This window comes from Cornus florida, unplaced genomic scaffold (genome assembly GCF_030987335.1).
Source record: "Cornus florida cultivar Cherokee Brave unplaced genomic scaffold, ASM3098733v1 CherokeeBrave_3.0.0_Hap2_Chr08, whole genome shotgun sequence".
Lineage (NCBI taxonomy): Eukaryota > Viridiplantae > Streptophyta > Magnoliopsida > Cornales > Cornaceae > Cornus > Cornus florida.
In genome coordinates, this window is record NW_026775578.1 from 83659682 (window position 1) to 83681375 (window position 21694).

The 21694-nt window shown below is 34.2% G+C and overlaps 2 protein-coding genes across 2 annotated transcripts in view; one reads left to right on the plus strand and one right to left on the minus strand.

Annotated features, from left to right (window-relative positions):
- Positions 1–1456: 1456 nt before the first annotated feature.
- LOC132268228 (protein CLT1, chloroplastic-like) lies at positions 1457–21462 on the plus strand. The gene is made up of 10 exons (XM_059769040.1): positions 1457–2201; positions 6699–6844; positions 12291–12328; positions 13284–13399; positions 14552–14648; positions 14736–14771; positions 15004–15054; positions 15187–15307; positions 19269–19394; positions 20926–21462. The coding sequence occupies exons 1-10, from the start codon at positions 1756–1758 to the stop codon at positions 21069–21071; spliced, it is 1323 nt and encodes a 440-aa protein (XP_059625023.1). The 5' UTR covers positions 1457–1755; the 3' UTR covers positions 21072–21462.
- The window catches only part of LOC132268230 (GCN5-related N-acetyltransferase 6, chloroplastic-like), a 29805-nt gene continuing 25235 nt past the window's right edge, over positions 17125–21694 (minus strand). Inside the window, exon 9 of the mRNA XM_059769042.1 lies at positions 17125–17431. Coding sequence (XP_059625025.1) covers positions 17369–17431 — 63 coding nt within the window. The 3' untranslated portion in view covers positions 17125–17368. The remainder of the gene's footprint in view (positions 17432–21694) is intronic.

Here is a 21694-nt window from a genome sequence, read left to right on the forward strand (position 1 = left end):
TATGCTGCTGTTTGGGCTCGCTGGACTGAGAATGAATATCACCGGCATGAGGTCTTCTTGCCGATAGAGATTTCGGCTCCCTGTAATGAAGTCTTCACGCAGGTGTGGTCGCTGTAGCTCTCCGGTGACGGGTTCTTCAATGGAGTGTCACCTATTTATCTTCAACAGGACTTCGGCCAAAATGGGTCTTCATGGTTGCTCTAAATTAGTCTGCAATCAAGCTCACTCTTTGGTCTTCAATAGATGAACATCACAGGTTATCTCAGATTGTCAATGAAGCACAGACCCACTCAATCTTTCTTGATTCTTCCTTGCGCACCGCTATGTCACTCTGATTTTTCTCTGGAGCTCACAATGTGTCTTCATCTTCAAGCTCTCTGAAAATTTTTTTCTTCAGTTTTTGTGCTCACTTTTACACAACCACACCTATGATCTATATATATATATATATAGCTTATAGTTTTGGCTGGACACAAGCTACTCCCACTTCCCACCTTTCTCAATAAAGCTACTCCCAATTTACCCAATTCTCATATTATTCGAACTTTTCTTTGGTCAGGAGGAAAGCTAGCAAAGAGAGAGAGAAAGAAAACGAAATGATGGGCCATAATAAGAAAAACATCATATGAAAATTACCAAATAATAAAAAACTACACAATCAGAGACCAAATGGTGCAAAAATAAAACATAACTATTAAGAACCAGAGGAAATTATTGGTTTTTTAAACACTAAAGTGGAAGAGTAGTGTTTGTCAAATTGTATCAGAAAAAATATATATAATAAATATGTATATTGAACCTGTTTGTTGTTTCACAAGTTAAGTCTATGTTGTCGGTTGTTGATGTATTATATACAGGGAAAAATAAAAAATTCTGTTATCAAAAAATAAAATAAAAAGGAAATCAACTGAAACCGACAAACCGAATCGAACCAAACCGATTTTTCGTGGTTTGGTTCGGTTTGGTTCCATGGGTATTATGGTTCGGTATGATTTCAAAAATAGTGGAATTGTTACAAATGGTTTGGTCTCAAAAAAACTATCAATCCGATTCAGATCGGACCGTGTGCACCCTAGAAAAAACTATATATATTTACTATGGAGAAAATTAGGTTAGTTTAATTAAGTAGTTGGTAAAAATGTCACCAGATTGTTAAAGTTGATCAAGGAATTTAAGGGCAAATTTGTCATATCTTGTTTCTTATATGTCATGTGCAAGGAAGAAGCGTTATTACAGCAATGTAATAAAAATAATGTGTTTATTACCATATATATATATATATATATCAGCAATATGTCCAGGTTTTTTTAAAAAAAAAAATTTATTTTTGAGTTAATACATTTTTATTTTATTTTATTTTATTTTTGAATTAATACAATATTTAAAGTACCCTTATTATTACAAACTTAGATACTACAATGCTATAATTTTAGATTAAATACTTGACCAACTCAACTCAATTTTTAATTGCAAATTTAAACGTGGACATGGGAAAATGTTAAAAGGAGAAAAGCCGCCGTGGAGGAGAAAAGCCGCCGAGACACAGAGACACTACTCGGAAACATCCCCTCTTCTGTTTCTCTCTCTAGACACACACACTCTCTCTCTATATCTCTCTCTCAGCAATCTCACTTCTATAAAATTAAAATTTGCTTCCCCCTATTCCTCTCTTTCATTTCATAATTTCTCTTCCCTTTCGATCATCATTCGATCAAGATTCCTATATATATAAAATATTATATATACACACACACTATGTCGGCATGTTGCCGCCGGATAACCGCCGGCGCTTCCTCGTTGATGCCGGCGAACGGTCAGATTCAGCTCCGGTCAGCTACGCGCACCGTAGATCAACTGCCTCTAATTCCTCGCCTTGGCAAGAATCGACGGCCAGGGATCGTCCTGCGATGTCAGGTGCAACCGGGACCTTGGGTGACGGAATCGATTGGTCCGACCAGGAGGATGTGGAATGGCGGACATGAGGCGAAGATCAAGCGGCGGTGGTGTGCGGTTGGGGATCAGAGTGTGGGAGAATTGGCGGAGAGTGTCAGTGTGAAGGGAGGCCGCGATCGGACGGCGGAGGTGATGGTTGCAGCGGCGGTTACGGTGGTTCTGGGAGTAGGGAATCGGGTTCTCTACAAACTGGCTTTAGTTCCTCTCAAGCACTATCCTTTCTTCCTAGCTCAGTTCGCTACTTTCGGGTAATTTCTTTACTTTTTCTTTTCTTTTTTTAAATTTATTTTAATATTTTCATTCGCCTCTTTTTGTTCAAAAATAAATAAAAGGTTTTATTACAGTTGTACCCACTTTCAACTTTGATAGAGTTGTATGGTATGACATGTTTAATTTGGTCCTTTTATTTTAATTTTGCTCTTGGATAGAGTAGTATGAAAAAGGTTTTATTACACTTTTACCCACTTTCAACTTGGATAGAGTAATATGAAATTGGGGAACCCAATACAGGCACACCCGTTTGAAGAGACTAGGTTACTAAGTAAGATGTTTAATATAACTGGAAATTTAGTATCAATAATTTTAAGGCCTAGTAACAATAAGGTGTATTTTAAATTTTAAAATACACTCACACACCTACTTGCTGACTTGAACACTCAACCTTCTACTTTTACATTTTTAAGTGATATTCAAATATATATAACCAAATACAATTAATTGGAGTGTTGACCAATGGCTCTAATGGTATATTCATTGCTTTCCAAAATGGATGATGAAGGTACAAGTCCCCAAAGGGATAAATAGGTGATGTGAATTTCTTGCCAATAAAAAAAATTGAAATGCTGACACATCCCCTCTCAACGAATTGTTTGCACCCAAAAGGAATAAAAGTAAGGATTAAAATCACAAAACTCCCCTGTACTTTCAAAATTATGCATAAACCCCAGTAGAATTAAAAAATCCCTAAACTAAAAAAAGTTAAAAAGTTGTCCCCATATTGGTGACTGACCCATTAACTTGATTGTGAAATAATAAAATTGACCTTGCTATTTAATGTTAAATTAAAATGCTGACAATAAATTTTGAAAATTATTTTTGTAATTTTAAAATAGCAATGTCAAGTTTGTAATTTAAGTTAAATAATAATTTTGTAATTTTAAACAATTTTGTAATCTAACATTATTTCATGGTCTTTTATTATTTTTGTAATTTTAAAATAATAATTTTCAGCATTTTAATATAACATTATATAATAAGAATAATTTTGTCATTTCACAATGAAATTAACGGGTTGGTCACGGATATGGGGCATGTGGGCAACTTGATAACTTTTTTTTTTTTTAATTTAGGCAATTTTTTAATTCTACTAGAGATTTTATGCACAATTTTGTGGTTTTGTGATTTCAACAGTAATAGTAATTTCAATTGAAAAACAATTTTGTTATTTAATTTAAAAAACAAGTTAATGTACAAAACTAAAGTTTGGATATCATTTTCTTACTTTTAATACATACATATGGATACTGAAAGTATAGTATTATATTCATTCAATTAATAGTCCATAATAATTAGCCTTAAATTGATAATTTTACAACATAATATTTTTTTACAACATATTCATGAACATGTAATAATATTATGGATTATTATTGTTATCCTTATTGTTGTTATCAACATTGTTATTATTATACTAATGGGTTGTTGGTCTAGTGGTATCAGTCTCTTACTTTTCAAAGTGTGTGTCTTACTTGGAGGTTAGGAATTCAAGTTCTAGAGACATGTGTGTGTAAGTACCGACTATGAATATATATATATATATATATATATATATATAGAAAAAATAAAAATATAGAAAGAGAAAAGAAAGGAGAGGAGGAGAGATAAAGAAGTAGGTGGGTCAAGTATGCTAGGAATGTGAATGGTCCTTGGTGGGTCTGGTTTTAATCCAAACCGTTACTTTTTATTGATCCCTTTTTTACGAGTAATATGGTGTGGGTGGGGTAGATTTAGTGTATATCTTCGATTCCGCCACTTGTGGATGCTAAAGTTATATCAACTGTGATTGCTGTGGGCCACCCCATCCAAGAGTTGTGTCAGTTTTCCTCTTCTTTTTCCTTTTTCCTGATACCGATGTGTGGTCCTGGTCCTCTCCATACTGCTTTCCATGTCCCACCACGCACATATTTAATAGGGTTAAGCGCGTTAAAACCCCCCATCAACCATGACCAAATTGCACAAAATCCCCTGAACTAAAAAATACCCCTAAACTATAAGAGTGTTGCAATTTACCCCACACCGTTAAACAACCGTTAAGTAAGAAATGAAATTACCATTTTGTCCATTAATTAAACTACTCCTTTCATTACTTTGAGTGTTGATGTGGCACTTGTAATCCCTGTATCAAATGAAAATTTGACAAGTCATCCTATCTAAATCAATAATTTGGCTGACCGGACAAAAAATAATTCCCTCCAATTAAAGGATGACAACTCAATTACTAATTTAAATGTATTAAAAATACTTGTTTATATATATATATATAACAAATTTTCTTCTTGCTTCTTCCCCATCCATGGACGCCATCACCGCCATCTCCCATGGCACCACTTAAAATGAAAATTAAACACATTTATCAACAGATCCAACCCAATTGAAGAACACCCATATCATTAACAACTTCAATCAACTCAAAAATTCAAGCTTTGTACTATTATAACATGATTGGAAAAGCAATTAAGGTAAGGGCATATTGAATACCAACCAAGATCAACCAAAATAGAGAGAGATCCCAGAAAGAGAGAGAGTAGAGAGAGAAAGTGATTCAAATAAGCAATGACGAGGAACAAAGAAGAGGAGCAAAGAACGGAGATATACAAGAAGAGTGGAGGTTTAAGAGAGGACTATATATGTATATTGTAGTAGCTCTCTCTGTGTACAATCATTCAAATTCAAATCAGAGACGATATTGCAAATTCACTTACGCCTCTGCCTTCATTGACACCGTTGACGAATTGGTCGCCGTCATTTGTGACAGGACTCCCGTGGCCGCTGAAAAAGCCCGTCGCCTGCTGCCTCGGCCGCGTCAATGATCTGCTCCAACTAGCGATGTTTCGGCTTGAAGACGACTTTCAGATAATTGACTGATTTTTCACCTCTTCATCGTTCTTGTCATCGTCGGAGTTGGAGGTCAAAAACTGAAATAAAAAAAAGGAGATAGATTGGAGAGAGAGGGAGTGGCGGCAGCCATATATGGTGGAGCTGGAGGTGGTTCTGAGGGAAGAAGCATCTTTGTGGGGAAGGGAGAGAGGTGGTGGCGGCGCCATGGACGGTCAGTGGTGGTGTTGGCCATGGACAAATGGTAAAGGTAGTTGGAGAGAGAAAGGACGGCAGATGCAAGCGTTATATATATATATATATATAAATAAATGGAAATGGAAGAGAGTAATGTATATATACATTATTTCTATATAATATTTATTTAATAGTTATAAGGTTATTTTTGCCATTCTAAAATTTTGCTTAATCACGTCTATGTCACGTGCTTCCTGGGCGTTAAATTTTGGACGGTAACTAACAGTTTGCAACTAATAGAATAGTTTGGGGGGTTAAATGTCTTTTTGATAGTTCAGGGGGGTTTTCTGAGAGGGGGAAGAAAGTCTAGGGGGTTTAATGCACTTAACCCTATTTAATATGCAACCTCATTATTGAAAATAACATTTCAACTACTTGAAATAAACACTGAGGTCTCCGTTCTCCTTTGGCTTGTTGAAAAAAAAAAGAAAATGAAAAAAGGAAAAAAATTAAGGTCTCTGTTCTCCTTTGGCTTGTTGAAAAAATAAAGAAAAAGAAACAAGAAAAAAAAAAAAGAAGAAATGTCTCTGTTCTCATGAATATAAATGGACAAATATTAGCTAACACATAGGCTCTTATTTATTGTCTTTATATAAACAGCATTATCATGTCATTTTGCCCTTTCTTTTAGTAAAATAAATATGCAAATTCTAAAATATGATTTTATATTCTGGTAAAAGTGGTGACGGACCACCGGCTCAAATAGCTCAAGTGGTATGAGCTCTCCTCCCCAAAGGAGAGATGAGCAGTTGGAGCCCTACATGAGACACTGCGCGTGCCTCATTTGTTGCTTGCCTATACAAAAAAGAAAAAAAATTGGAAAAAAAGAAAAGAAAAAGAGTGGTGTTGTTTAAACTTTAACTTCTTTGCAAATGTTTATAAATATATAAAAATTCTTCTGCACCTGCTCGAATGGCAACTATACAATTTATACCTTTGAGGGTTTCTAGTTGGAACTATAATTGCTAGTCTCATTGAATGGATCGTTTATTCATTCCATTCCCTCCCTCCCCACTCAAATAATGTTGGGAGTGTTCTCTTGCTGTGCTTTATTTTACTTATTATTCCTGTGCGCTAGTGTTTACTTAAAATCGACTTAAAATCAACAGAAGTTTTGAAAGAGTGAACAAGATCTTTACATACCCTTCTAGCTCTTTTTACACTATCTAATTAAGAATCCAACTGGTTTATCCGTCTGTGCCGCTCTCAAGTGTAAAAGAAAAAAAATATAAAATAGGACAAGGATTCAGAAACTTTGTATTCTTTTATTTTCCTTAGTTCATCAGCAAACAGTAGGAGAACTAAGGCATTTCTGTACTGTAAGGGAAAATATGTTTCCTCCAAAATCACGGATCAAACTAACTTTAGTATTTCTGTTTTTCCTTCTTTTACAGATATGTACTTGTATACTTCTCAATCTTGTATCTCCGCTATCATGCTGGCATTGTTACTGATGAAATGCTTTCCTTGCCAAAAGCTCCATATCTTGCTGTTGGTCTCTTGGAGGCTCTTGGTGCTGCTTCCGGAATGGCAGCTGGGGGTAACCATATCTCTTTCTTTCCATTTGCTCCACTGGTCTATACGTACTTTTTAATAAACAAATATAGGCATATGCATGTGTATGTTACTATATATATTTTTCACTTATCAAAAAAAAAATGTTAGTATATATATATTTTCACTTTCAAATGTTTGTTTATGTATCTTTTTGTACTATTTTAGTATTCTATACTTTCCTGGTTTAAGAAAACCTTTGTTTTGTAGGAAATCTCAGCTTGTTTAGTGTAGTATTAATGATCTTGTCAAATTTTCTTCCCCCAATCAGGGAATTTGGCATCTTAATATGAGATAACCAACATAGTTGTGAAAGTACATATATCTTTTTTGATTTAAATAGTTAAAATCAAGGTTGTCAGGTCGAGGATTCTACGTTAGATCGAAGGAGGGTCCATAGGATAGGATCGTAGGATCAGATCAAAGATCATAATATTCTATAAAACTAAATACAAAAATGACTTGAACTAACTTTCTAAAAAAGCAATTTTCAGAGTAAAAGAAGGAAAAACAGAAATACTAAAGTTAGTTTGATCCGTGATTTTGGAGGAAACATATTTTCCCTTACAGTACAGAAATGCCTTAGTTCTCCTACTGTTTGCTGATGAACTAAGGAAAATAAAAGAATACAAAGTTTCTGAATCCTTGTCCTATTTTATATTTTTTTTCTTTTACACTTGAGAGCGGCACAGACGGATAAACCAGTTGGATTCTTAATTAGATAGTGTAAAAAGAGCTAGAAGGGTATGTAAAGATCTTGTTCACTCTTTCAAAACTTCTGTTGATTTTAAGTCGATTTTAAGTAAACACTCGCGCACAGGAATAATAAGTAAAATAAAGCACAGCAAGAGAACACTCCCAACATTATTTGAGTGGGGAGGGAGGGAATGGAATGAATAAACGATCCATTCAATGAGACTAGCAATTATAGTTCCAACTAGAAACCCTCAAAGGTATAAATTGTATAGTTGCCATTCGAGCAGGTGCAGAAGAATTTTTATATATTTATAAACATTTGCAAAGAAGTTAAAGTTTAAACAACACCACTCTTTTTCTTTTCTTTTTTTCCAATTTTTTTTCTTTTTTGTATAGGCAAGCAACAAATGAGGCACGCGCAGTGTCTCATGTAGGGCTCCAACTGCTCATCTCTCCTTTGGGGAGGAGAGCTCATACCACTTGAGCTATTTGAGCCGGTGGTCCGTCACCACTTTTACCAGAATATAAAATCATATTTTAGAATTTGCATATTTATTTTACTAAAAGAAAGGGCAAAATGACATGATAATGCTGTTTATATAAAGACAATAAATAAGAGCCTATGTGTTAGCTAATATTTGTCCATTTATATTCATGAGAACAGAGACATTTTTTCTTCTTTTTTTTCTTGTTTCTTTTTCTTTATTTTTTCAACAAGCCAAAGGAGAACAGAGACCTTAATTTTTTTCCTTTTTTCATTTTCTTTTTTTTTTCAACAAGCCAAAGGAGAACGGAGACCTCAGTGTTTATTTCAAGTAGTTGAAATGTTATTTTCAATAATGAGGTTGCATATTAAATAGGGTTTAGTGCATTAAACCCCCTAGACTTTCTTCCCTCTCTCAGAAAACCCCCCTGAACTATCAAAAAGACATTTAACCCCCCAAACTATTCTATTAATTGCAAACTGTTAGTTACCGTCCAAAATTTAACGCCCAGGAAGCACGTGACATAGACGTGATTAAGCAAAATTTTAGAATGGCAAAAATAACCTTATAACTATTAAATAAATATTATATAGAAATAATGTATATATACATTACTCTCTTCCATTTCCATTTATTTATATATATATATATATATAACGCTTGCATCTGCCGTCCTTTCTCTCTCCAACTACCTTTACCATTTGTCCATGGCCAACACCACCACTGACCGTCCATGGCGCCGCCACCACCTCTCTCCCTTCCCCACAAAGATGCTTCTTCCCTCAGAACCACCTCCAGCTCCACCATATATGGCTGCCGCCACTCCCTCTCTCTCCAATCTATCTCCTTTTTTTTATTTCAGTTTTTGACCTCCAACTCCGACGATGACAAGAACGATGAAGAGGTGAAAAATCAGTCAATTATCTGAAAGTCGTCTTCAAGCCGAAACATCGCTAGTTGGAGCAGATCATTGACGCGGCCGAGGCAGCAGGCGACGGGCTTTTTCAGCGGCCACGGGAGTCCTGTCACAAATGACGGCGACCAATTCGTCAACGGTGTCAATGAAGGCAGAGGCGTAAGTGAATTTGCAATATCGTCTCTGATTTGAATTTGAATGATTGTACACAGAGAGAGCTACTACAATATACATATATAGTCCTCTCTTAAACCTCCACTCTTCTTGTATATCTCCGTTCTTTGTTCCTCTTCTTTGTTCCTCGTCATTGCTTATTTGAATCACTTTCTCTCTCTACTCTCTCTCTTTCTGGGATCTCTCTCTATTTTGGTTGATCTTGGTTGGTATTCAATATGCCCTTACCTTAATTGCTTTTCCAATCATGTTATAATAGTACAAAGCTTGAATTTTTGAGTTGATTGAAGTTGTTAATGATATGGGTGTTCTTCAATTGGGTTGGATCTGTTGATAAATGTGTTTAATTTTCATTTTAAGTGGTGCCATGGGAGATGGCGGTGATGGCGTCCATGGATGGGGAAGAAGCAAGAAGAAAATTTGTTATATATATATATATAAACAAGTATTTTACTTATCAAAAAATATATATATATATATATATATATATATATATATATATATATATATATATAAACAAGTATTTTTAATACATTTAAATTAGTAATTGAGTTGTCATCCTTTAATTGGAGGGAATTATTTTTTGTCCGGTCAGCCAAATTATTGATTTAGATAGGATGACTTGTCAAATTTTGATTTGATACAGGGATTACAAGTGCCACATCAACACTCAAAGTAATGAAAGGAGTAGTTTAATTAATGGACAAAATGGTAATTTCATTTCTTACTTAACGGTTGTTTAACGGTGTGGGGTAAATTGCAACACTCTTATAGTTTAGGGGTATTTTTTAGTTCAGGGGATTTTGTGCAATTTGGTCATGGTTGATGGGGGGTTTTAACGCGCTTAGAGAGAGTAAGACACATGACAAACACATGAAGTCAATTTTTTGATTTCCTCTATGCAATAACGTCAACATAACAGTCAAGCAGAATTTCATGGAAGCAATTAAGACAAAACCTAAACAAAGAGAAAAAAAGGGGGAGAGAAATTAAGAGAAAAAAGAACATTTTAGTTGTCTAATTATCTGAGCAATTTTGTTGGAAAGACTATTTTTTGGTTAAGAAGAAGAACAACACAGAGAGAGAAAGAACAGGGGGAAACACAAAGGCTCTCTTCTTTGTCCAAATGGGTAAATAATAGGTGGGGAACCTGAGCTCTCTTTGTTTTTCGCTTTGAAAAAGAAAGGAAAAAAGAAAAATCAAGAAGAATAGAGCAAAATGGAAGTTATACCTTTTAAGTTTAGAGTTGGATCTTGTCTACCTTTGAAGTTGGGTGTCTAGCTTTTTTTTATTTTTTTTTATTTTTTTAATGTAATTAGGCTTAGGTGTTGGACTTTATACTTAAAAACCTTATTTCTTTGCCAAGAAAGAGTTATAAGCCCAAATAAATCCAGAATAAGAACAAAACAACATGATTTAGTAGGATCGTATCGTATAATCGTACAAGATTCTACGATCCTCATTCCAATCCTACTGTGATCCTGCTTCCAAGCGATTCTTCATGCGATCTGGATCGATTTAGCAATTTCAGATCATGATTTTAGCAACCATGTGAAAATAATTTATTTATTTTTATTGATAACCAGTTTTAATTGGAGAGAAAAGTTCCATATACCACTAAATACTTATTGATGGTCAATCGGTACCTAAAAGCCATAAAGAAGGGGAGATAATGTTGCCCACAAAATAGTAGCATGATGGATGACGTGGACAAGTTTATCACTGGATACTTGCCAAAGTTAAATGGAATTTATTAGAAGATGAACATGTGGTCAAACGTGCTTAGTGGCATCGAATGTTGGGAATTAACAAACAAAATGCTTAAAGCAAAAGTGTAGCAAAATTCGAAATCTTATGATGGGTCAGTTGCAACTTAAGAAGTAATTGAATAATGTTAATAAAGGAATAAATCTGTGATAAATTTTGAAGTGGAACTGGTTGAAGATAAGATGGAAAATGTGAATAACTAGTTAAAGCACCGTAACAACATGGTAAGTTGATCCAAGGTCAAGATGCAAAATGGACAAGAGGAAGATGTTGTAAGTGAGATTGTTATTATCGTAGATTTAGCAGATATAGGCTCTACATTGAGTTGATTAGTAGACGCTAATGTGCCGGCCCCAAATATATAGTTGGTATTATGGGTTTGTTAAGAATTGTGGGCGGCTGTTAATTAATTGTCATTGAGGTAAAACGTGCTTTGTGGTCAAACATGCTTTGTGGCATCGAATGTTGGGAATTAACAAACAAAATACTCAAAGCAAAAGTGTAGCAAAAATCGAAATCTTATGATGGATCAGTTGCAACTTAAGAAGTAATTGAATAATGATAATAAAGGAATAAATCTGTGAGAAATTTTGAAGTGGAACTGGTTGAAGATAAGATGGAAAATGTGAATAACTAGTTAAAGCTCCGTAACAACATGGTAAGTTGATCCAAGGTCAAGTTGCAAAAAGGACAAGAGGAAGATGTTGCAAGTGAGATTGTTATTATCGTAGATTTAGCAGAGATAGGCTCTACATTGAGTTGAGTAGTCGACGCTAATGTGCCGGCCCCAAATATATGGTTGGTATTATGGGTTTGTTAAGAATTGTGGGCGGCTGTTAATTAATTGTCATTGAGGTAATGATCATAAATAGATTTTACAGTGGATATGGCTTTACATAGGGTTGAGTGCCCCAAGTAGTTGAGAACTTGGGATTAAGGAATTGTTAGGTGTTACGTTTAAATAATTTTTTGAAGTTTTTTGCTTTGTAGGCCTTATTCTTCAAATGTGAAAAGTTATTTTCTACTAATTCCGCTTTATCAATCTGCCTATCTGAAAATCTAATTCCTGGCTCTTCATTATTGAGTCCATCCTGCAAAATTATGTAGCTCTATATTTGAAGACCACCATATTCATTAATGTGTGTGTTTTTTTTTTTTTTTTTTTCAGAAAAAAAATTAACATTTACTTTTTTTGTCAGCACCATGTATTTAGGATTTAGCGCTATAACGATTTTAAAAACTGCATTTTAACTGAGATTTTTTGTGTGAAAGCTTCAACAACAATTGGTTTTTATGTTACACATCTTTTTCTTTCTTCTTTTTCAATTTCAATTTTGTCTATAGGAGTTCAACCATAACCTAATACATAAATTTTGTTATTCTCTTCATGACAGCAATGCTTTCCGGGGCAGCAATTCCCATTTTGTCACAGGTAACAGCTTTCATTGAGTTATTTTTATTATTTTCTCTCTTTTATTATGCACCTCTCATCTTTCGTCCGAAAAACCCCTTGTTTTATTAGTGTAGTCATTGTATTGTGCCTGAGAACGGTGTCCCAAAATTCAGACCATTTGTCGAACTGCCAAGTAATTTCTAGTTGATTAATCAATTATCGAATTAGACTACCAGCCAATATAGTTGACATAAAAGTATAATCTCTCTTAATATAATCGAGTAAATGCATCCAACAAATTATATCTTTAAATATATATGTTTTGAATTATAAGTAGATCCTTTTGTAAAATAAGTATTTTAAGCGCAAAAAGGATAAACTCCACTGAAAGTATTATATATTGGCATTTCTGATTGGGTGACTATCGCTTCAGTGTCATCTGGCCTGGCTGGTTTTATTATACCACAGGAGTAGAGTGATAACCTGGCAGGCTGAAGTCTAGTCTGATTGAAAGACCTTTCAATATGGTTTATCCAAAAACTAGTGAATCATTACTCCCTCTATCCCAAAATTCTTGGGGTGTTTAGGGAATCCAACTATTTATGGTAGTGGGTTTTAATATTTTTTTATTGTATTGATAAGAGTGAAAATCCAAATTTATCCTTGTTAAAAGACAAAGGAGTACTCTGTAATTAGTACATTTGTTTAATCAAGTCAATATCAAAAGGTTAGTTTGGGGAATGTTATAAAAAATAGTACATCCATTTTTAGATGAAACATGTATTTTGGTAAATCCCAAAATAGAAAGAAGGACAAGAATTTTGGGACGGAGGGAATACTAATCACTAGTTTGATCCTCTATACATATCAGACCACGTCTATTATTGATGTATCCTCTCATACATTATGGACTTGGGCCATCTGACAACATTTTTCTTCTAAATAGCTGCTATAAAATCGAAGACTTGATTTTTTATCTGATTTTCTTTTGCAGAGCTTTCTTGTGTGGCAACTTGTCCTATCATTTATTTTCCTTGGGAGGAGATATAGATTCAATCAGTTAGTTGGGTGCTTTCTTGTGGCCATTGGTGTAATAATAACTGTAGCAAGGTAAGTAATGTGGATCCTTAAATATAGATCTAAATCTAAGTTTTACTTGTAGATCATATTAATTCAACTGAAACAATCTTTTCCTCCAAAGATCATGTAGCTTAAATACGTATAGGACCTAAAAGAGAACTAAAGCCTTTAAGGCAGTTCATTTTAAGCTTGAAAGCTGAAAAGCTTGTTTGCTTCACTCCCATGTGCTGTTTGCCCAGGAGAGGTTGATCTTAGTCCAGTAAAATATGAAGCAATATTGGTTTTTTTTTTTTTTCTTCCCACAGGTTCTCTTCAAAAATTTTCAATGAAGTCCGTGGGTTGATGTGCTTATCTTGACTTAATGCCTCTTGTTCTTATAGAAGTCTTTATGTTTGACCTCATGTCATTCGCTTTGGAGTTCTTTCTCCTCTTGACTTTAATATCTTTGAGCTTTAGCATGTCTTCTTTAAGTGTTGGATCCGATCCTTCTTGGCCTTTGCCATTGATCCATGAGCTCATCTTGAGTTTTCTTTTACCTATGGCCTACGTAGCACAAACTCAAGTACATATTAAATTCTAACGCCTTTAATGATTTGTTATTATCATAATGTTTCAATTACCCTTGGGTATGAAACCTTTAAGTCAACACTCTTTGTTCTGGCCCTCTGGCGGTAGGCCAACCACCATAGGTAATGACTACTCTCCATCTAGTTGGATAATTGCCCATAATTTTTTAGTTGAGGACAAAAAAAGAGGAATAGTGAGATTTTTATAGAAAGTTATGTAGTTGTGAATATTCAAATTCTTAAACAAACTTTTACTTTAGTTGAGAATTTTCATGTGTTTATTTGATTTATCTTGTAAATGAAATACTTTTTGACTCTGGCTATGGCCTTAAATAGAGTGGAATGGAAACACAGGATTCATGTAACCGACCCCAAGTAGTTGGGAAAGGCTTGATTGTTGTTGTTGTAAATGAAATACTTTAACCTTTTTCAACTATGCAAATTACATACTGCAATCAGTCTTTGTAAGAACAAGTTGTTTCTCCTATATTTTTATTAAAATCCTTGTAAAGTAATCCTTATATCAGATTCAATAAGTCTCTGGGAATTACAATTCTATGATCATTTGATAATATGAAATAATTAAGTGGAATACTTATTTATGTTTGCTCTGCAGTGGATCTAGTGCTGGTTCATTGATGGAAACTGGTATATTTTGGAGTCTCTTGATGTTAGTTTCTTTTTTGTTTCAAGCCGCTGACACAGTATTAAAGGTTGTAGCTTCTTAATGCATATTAAACTTTCTCCATGTTTCAGTTTTGTATTTCTTTTTCTCTTACAGACTGCATTGTTTTCTGTAGGAAATAATTTTCTTGAATGCTGCCAAGCGATTGAAGGTATGTCTACTGGTGGACTGATTCTAATGCTTCTAGACTCCAAGTAATGTGCTGACTTCCGAAGGGCACACTATCGATGATAGGATGCTGCAAGTGAATTAAAATATTAAAATTTTATTCCATTTAAAAGCACAATCACAGATCTGATTGGACTATATAAAAGTTAATTTCTTTTCCTCAATTTAAGATCTGATGATAAAGATTATGATAATTTGATTGCATTCAATTACAGGGAGGTTCAGTGGATCTCTTTGTTGTGAATTCTTATGGATCTGCTTTCCAAGTAAGTTCCTTCAGCCTTCAGTATATTAACAGTTTTAATTCTTAGTGTCATGTAAAATAATAGCTCATTTATTTGTATTGTCTTTTCTGTTGTAAATTGCAAAGGAAGCCTGAAGATGTTATTTTTTTTCAGGCACTTTTTATATGCCTCCTCCTACCATTCTTGTCAAAGCTATGGGGTATACCATTTAGTCAACTTCCAAACTATCTTAAAGATGGTGCAGCCTGCTTTCTCAACAATGGCACTATAACTGGTAATTAATAATTTGTTCATTATTCATCTTCTTTTGTTTAGGAATTAAATTATTTTATCTATACTTAACAACCTATCAAGAACTACTGAAAAATTATGGTATGACTAGCACAAAACAGATCTTGTTGAGCATCTGTACTTATTTCTTTTCTTATTCACTAGTCTTCTAGAAACACTTTGATGAAAGAATTGTTTTGAAAGCTTTGAATATGCAGAAGATCAAATATAAGTGCTACCATTTGAAGTACGTTAGAATCTTCAAAATTTGGTATTTAACCTACTTTCAGTACTGAAGGAAATTACTTCAGGAAATAGTTTCAAAAAATTTCAGAACTGATGCTCTAAAACACATAAAATTTGGTATTTTGTTGTGAACATATTGCATTACACACAACGTGAAGGTTGCCTTTTTTTTTTCTTCATTTTTTCGTCGACACTGATGTCTTTTTAAATTGTCTATAAATACCTGTCTTTTTAAATTGTCTATAAATACCTCATATAGCCCATATTGTTTGTTACTTTAATAACTATAGCATAGCACCCTGATTTATCACATCTCACATAGTGTTATTGTTGTACTCTTTTCCTGCTCATTGTTTCAATGAAACAAATTGAGCCTCGAATAAAATCAAGGAAAGGAGTGCTTCGTGCTGTTGGATGGTGTATGCCTTATAATGATAATATTATTATGTTATCCTATGGAAATAATAACACAAATGTAGAGGTTGTATGTAGAACTTCCTTGTTGGCAATCAACATCACATAAAAATAAAAGGCATTTTTCCTCTCGACAAGGCATACATCCTCTTGTAATGCAAAAATGATAGTAGTAGTGAGTTCTTTAAATCTATTTACCTACCTTTGTTTTATAGTTAATATATACACCATTTTTAAGGTAACATTTCACCTAAGAGAATCTTCCAGTAATATATTTCGAAATTCCAAGCATGAGAAAGCGGGTTAGAGTTTGAGACTAGTCTCTTTATGAAAATAATGTCAAATGTTAGGTATGTATCTGTTTTACCTCTTTTAGGATCTGCATTAATGTGGCCAACACGAGGTAATGGCCCTATATCTCTAGAAATAATAGAAATAGCTTTCTTCAAATTGATGTTATAAAATGCTATTTATGTCAGATTATGATCGTTTTGTTCTTTGCTTACTGTGCATTTTAAGGTCACGAGAACATAGATTTAGTTTGTATTGTACTCTTGCAAGGAAATTATGTAACTCTGAATTTATTGAAATTGCAAAACTAGCAATGACTATATTACATCTTGCAAGTTGGGACAAAATTTTATTTTGTAAACTTTTGGGGATAATTTGTTCCCCGTCACACATTTCAACTGTTAATTCCAATATCCTTATATTGCTTACAAAATTGAGGTGTATTCTGGACAAATGGGGAAAAATGCATGAAGTTGTGTTGCATGACAATAACATAAAATGCTTTGAGTGATGACCTTAAATCCATAAAATAATCTTATGCGAGTAAGATGTGACAAAATGGCAGGTAAGGATTCATTTAGCCCTAGTCCAACTTGCTAAATTTTGTTGGATATTATCTTCTTTAGTGGATCAGATTTTAATAATACCTTGCACCCATCCAAATCGACCATACCACCTTTGGCCATTCCAACTGTAGACTGAAAAGATACTGTGGGGCCCAAAATAGATCTAGAGGGGGTGAATAGATTTGTCCAATTTTAACTAACACTAACTGATTTATATATCATATCATATTTAATCATAGCAATGCGAATCGGTCTAGTATATAGCGTGGAAATAAATAAAATAATGCAATCATATAAGAACACAAGATTTTTATGTGAAAAACCCCAATGGTGAAATTCCACGGGACCTAGTCCAGGAAAACTCAATCTAGTATGAGAAAGAAGATTACAACTAGGTTATAGTTCCCCAAACCCAAGAACCTGTAGTTACCTCCTTGACTCAGATCGATCCACCAAAATCTTCTCAAGCCTCCAGGCGCATGACCCACTCATCAGCAGACTTTGCTCCTCAAGAATCTGTTTCTCCACCAGTGATTCTGTCTCGACCACTAGTCATCCAAGTTGGGTATTTGTTGTGTAGGAACACTTTGGTGTTGATGATAATGTAAGCTCTGCAAGATGATGATCAAAATTATGAATAATAATTCACCATCTAATGCAACGTGCTAATGATGAAAACAAAAATAGGCTAAATATATTTTCTCTCAATCAATCTCTCAGTAATATGTATAAACTAATTGTTTCTTAAAGCTAACGTTTTTTGAGACAAAGAATTCACCTTATGATAAACGTTAGTATTCTTAAACTTGTTTTTCTCATCTTTTATATTTATCAAGTTTTCAGTTTTATGTCAAATTTCACTTCTTTGTTGAAAACAGAAAAAATTATTGTGACCCTTTTTACAATATGAGCAATGATAAGTTTTAGGATACTTGGGAGAATCAGAAATACTAGGGACTCCTTTTACGTTTTCAATCCTAGTATTAGAGGTAGAGGGTGTATCAAATTTATCAACAAAACTTAAACCACTCTTATCTACTACAAGTTTATTCGTCCCTAATAGTTTATCTAATTTTTCTATTACACTAGTGAACTTTTGAATAGTCTCTTTTGATTGTTCTAAATCAAGTACAAGTTTTTCAATTTTAAATTTTAGAAACTTTTTAAAAACTACAATGTCATCAAGTTCAGTATCTAAAAGCTTCACTTCGTCTAAAAGAGGGTTTTTTTAAAAAAAAATATTTAATTGTTCAAGAGATAGAGCTTTTTCTAATTCAAGTTCGAATTCATTTTGTTCTAGTTCAATATCTTTATGTTCTTCAATTTCTAACTTGAAAATATCACGTTCATGCTCTATGCTTCTAAGTTCTTCAACTCTAAATTTAAGTTCATCTTGCCCTTTTTCAACAATTTTGAATTTTGCATTCGATTTTTTAATTTTAAAAATTTTTCTTTTTATCCTTATGCAAATCAAAAAATAAGTTTTGTATCTCACTATTATTAAATTCTGAATCACTGTTACATCTACAATTAATAGTTAAGAATTTACTAAATTTTGAACTAACAGACTATTGAGTATTGCTGATGTCAATGCCCTCAAGAACATTTTTTGGATCATATAGCTGCCTTGATTTGAAACGGGGCAGTGGTTTAGTTGGTGAATGAGATGGATTGATGGCTGAGGTGTTTTTCCTTGGTGTAACTGGTTTTGGAGGTGGTAGAGGTGGTTTTGGTGGGAGTGGAGGCTTGGATGGATGAACTCTGATGGTTTTGTTCTGGGTTTTGTTTGCATGGTTCTGGTCAAGTGTTGTGGATCTCTTGAGAATTGATATGGAGGATGATTTGGTAGGAATGGTGGTTTGAGGTGGTTTGGGAGGAGGCTGTGGGGGGAGGTTTTCATTGAGATTGTACCTCACATGAACTAAAAGACTATTGCCAAAACTAATAGGGAGAAGTATGAGTCAGAGTGTCAGACATAGAACATGCAGCTTCATCAATAAAAGTGTTGAGATTAAAAAGTTCTAAATTAGATTTTTTAATTTATTTTATAGTCCATATTTTTAATTCACGAAAAATTTAAAAGGGTACTCTTTCAGCCAAGCCACTGTCTCAGATGAGTCTTTCTTGGACATGGAAATGAAAAGGGTACTCTTTCAGCCAAGCAACTTTGTTATTACTTTGAATTACAAAATGTTAAAGATCTTACCCAATATGAAGAATTGTGAATTTTTTTAAGAATTTCCTGTGTAGGAATATCACTAATGATATTGATTCAAAACTACTCTATGATAAGAAAGAAGCCCGTTCTTCAAGTTATTGTTCCAAAGTCTCATATCTCATTCGAATATCCAGAGTTTACCCTTCTGTTGTACTCTCTTGACTTTTCTGCCATTGCAGCATTGCACAATAAGTTTATCATATAATTTCTTTAGTGTTGGTTCTGCACAGGATGTGATGGAGCGCCACTACTACCATTGTTGTTCGTTATTGTCAACATGGGTTTCAACATATCGTTGCTACATCTGATCAAGATCTCTTCTGCGGTGGTCTCTTGTCTTGCATCCACAGTTTCAGGTATGTCATTCATGCTACTGAAGTAACAATAATACGATGGTCGTTGACTTTACCTCTTACTGCCCTGCTGAGGATATAAATATCTATGTTACATTCTCTCTAATAGGTTAAGCTTTTAGAGTAGATGGTGGTGAACATGGTATTGAACATGGCATTAGGCCAAGAGGTTTTGAGATCAAGCATCACCATTACCCTGACAATTAAAATTGAAACATGTTGTGGATCAAAAGAAGGCCACACATGAGGGGGCGTGTTGAGGATATAAATATTTAATTAGCCCTCTCTAATTGCTTAAACTTTTAGAGTAGATGTTTGTTAACAAAAAAGATGAACAAAGGCGAACCAAGATTGTTGCTTGGTGACTTTGGAGAGCGTTCCAAAACCCATATAGTACTCTTGTCAAACAGTTAGGTGTTCAACAATGATGTTACTTGTAATGGTGCCAATTAGCCGGGGTCAGGGCTCTAGAGAATTGGCATTGCATTTTCTGCATATGCTGACCCTGGACCCTATCAAATGTGATATCTGTGTCACAAGCTAAGCTAGTAAAAATCCTAGTAAAATATTTATATATATCAAGCTAACCCAATGTCAAGTTGGTTAACGTTCATCCCATGAGAGTTTGTCTAACACAATCAGTACAAGAAATGCATCTTCTTTGCCAACTGAGGTACTTCTATGCCAGCCGGGTTTAACGGTAAATAACTTACATACCCACTTCACCTTATGGGGGCTTGAATCGTAAACTTTTTACTTTAGGAGGCAGAGGAATACCACTGGGCTATAACAAGGGTGGTAAGTTTGGCTGGGTTGATTGAGCCTGGTGTCATCATCTCTAAGGCTGACTTGCTCAATTATTGGGCCAATTAGGATAGCTAATCTTATTCATTCTTTTAAATGGTTTAAACAGAGTACAAGACACTTTTACTGTGTGGTGGGTCCTAGAAAATGTCTGTTGATAATAGAGTTAGAAGAAAATCAGCTAATTCTATTTTCCCGAGAAAAAGAAATAGCTAATTCTTTATTTTGCAACTAATTCAGCTAATTCTTTATTTTTCCTCAATCGACCATCAATACTTTAACTAGCTACTAGCAGGATGCACTAGTGTAAGTTCAAGACATAAACTAAAATTGTCCACCACTATGGCCAAGTCTAACACTCAACGCCAATCAGAACCTGTCATACACAACGACCAACAATCCCTCAACTAAGAAAACGCTTATCTATGAAAGTCACCGATGGACCTCTTAACTTACATTCTTCCTTCTTTTGGCAAGGAGAATTATTTTAACTCAACCTACATTCTTCCTTCGTAAGTTACTAGGAAGTAAATTCAACAGCAGACGTAATACATATAATGAGAAATATGAGAAACCATTAGCAATGAGTACAGATTTAGCACAAACAAGCATTTTAACTGATGATGCAACACAAATCACGACACTCATATTTTGAATCTCACTGAATCTGTGCCTAGCATTATTCTATTGTATGATGGATTTAAATTGACTTGTGATTTTTGCATGGCAGTGCCGGTAGCAGTGTTTTTGTTTACACTGCCGCTACCGTATATTGGCATTGCATCGCCCCTACCACCAGGTTTTGCGGCAGGTGCCGTCATTCTTGTTTTGGGCATGCTTATATATTCTTGGACGCCGTTGGGTCGGTGCCACTAACGTGTCCCCATCATCAGTCGACTAAACAAAAATTCTCAGGATCATGATCGTGATCATCGTTGGTATTATGAAGCTCAATGCGGAGTGCAAACTTGCAATTTTGTCAATTCTTACTGAAGAAGAGGAAGATGAAGAACAAGCAGCAGCCGAAGAATGTTGTTATTGCAATACTTATATTTGCTTCAATAAAATAAGATGGCAAATGTGCAATTCACAATCTGACTTGTAACTTTTGGTTATTATGGAATAAAATGGCCCATTTTCAAATGGGATCTGAATTCATTAACTTGTATCATAATAGAAATTCATGAACTAGTTTTATCATCAAAGTTAGGCTTTGGCTGGAAACCCAATGAAGCTTTTATTAATCATACGGGTTTATATTCCATTCTGTCCAAGGATTATAATCTCAATCAAATTACATGTTATAATCTCTTTTCTTACAATTTCAACGTCCTTTTTCCTCTTTTTAGCGTAATTTTCTTCTGTGGATCAGATCATTTTTTCTTTTTTTTCCTTCTGTCAATAGGACTTTCAGCGGCCCAAACTCTTTAAAAATAAATAAATAAATAAAAATAAAAATAAATAAAAAATTACCCACCAAACTTATAGATCTTATATAG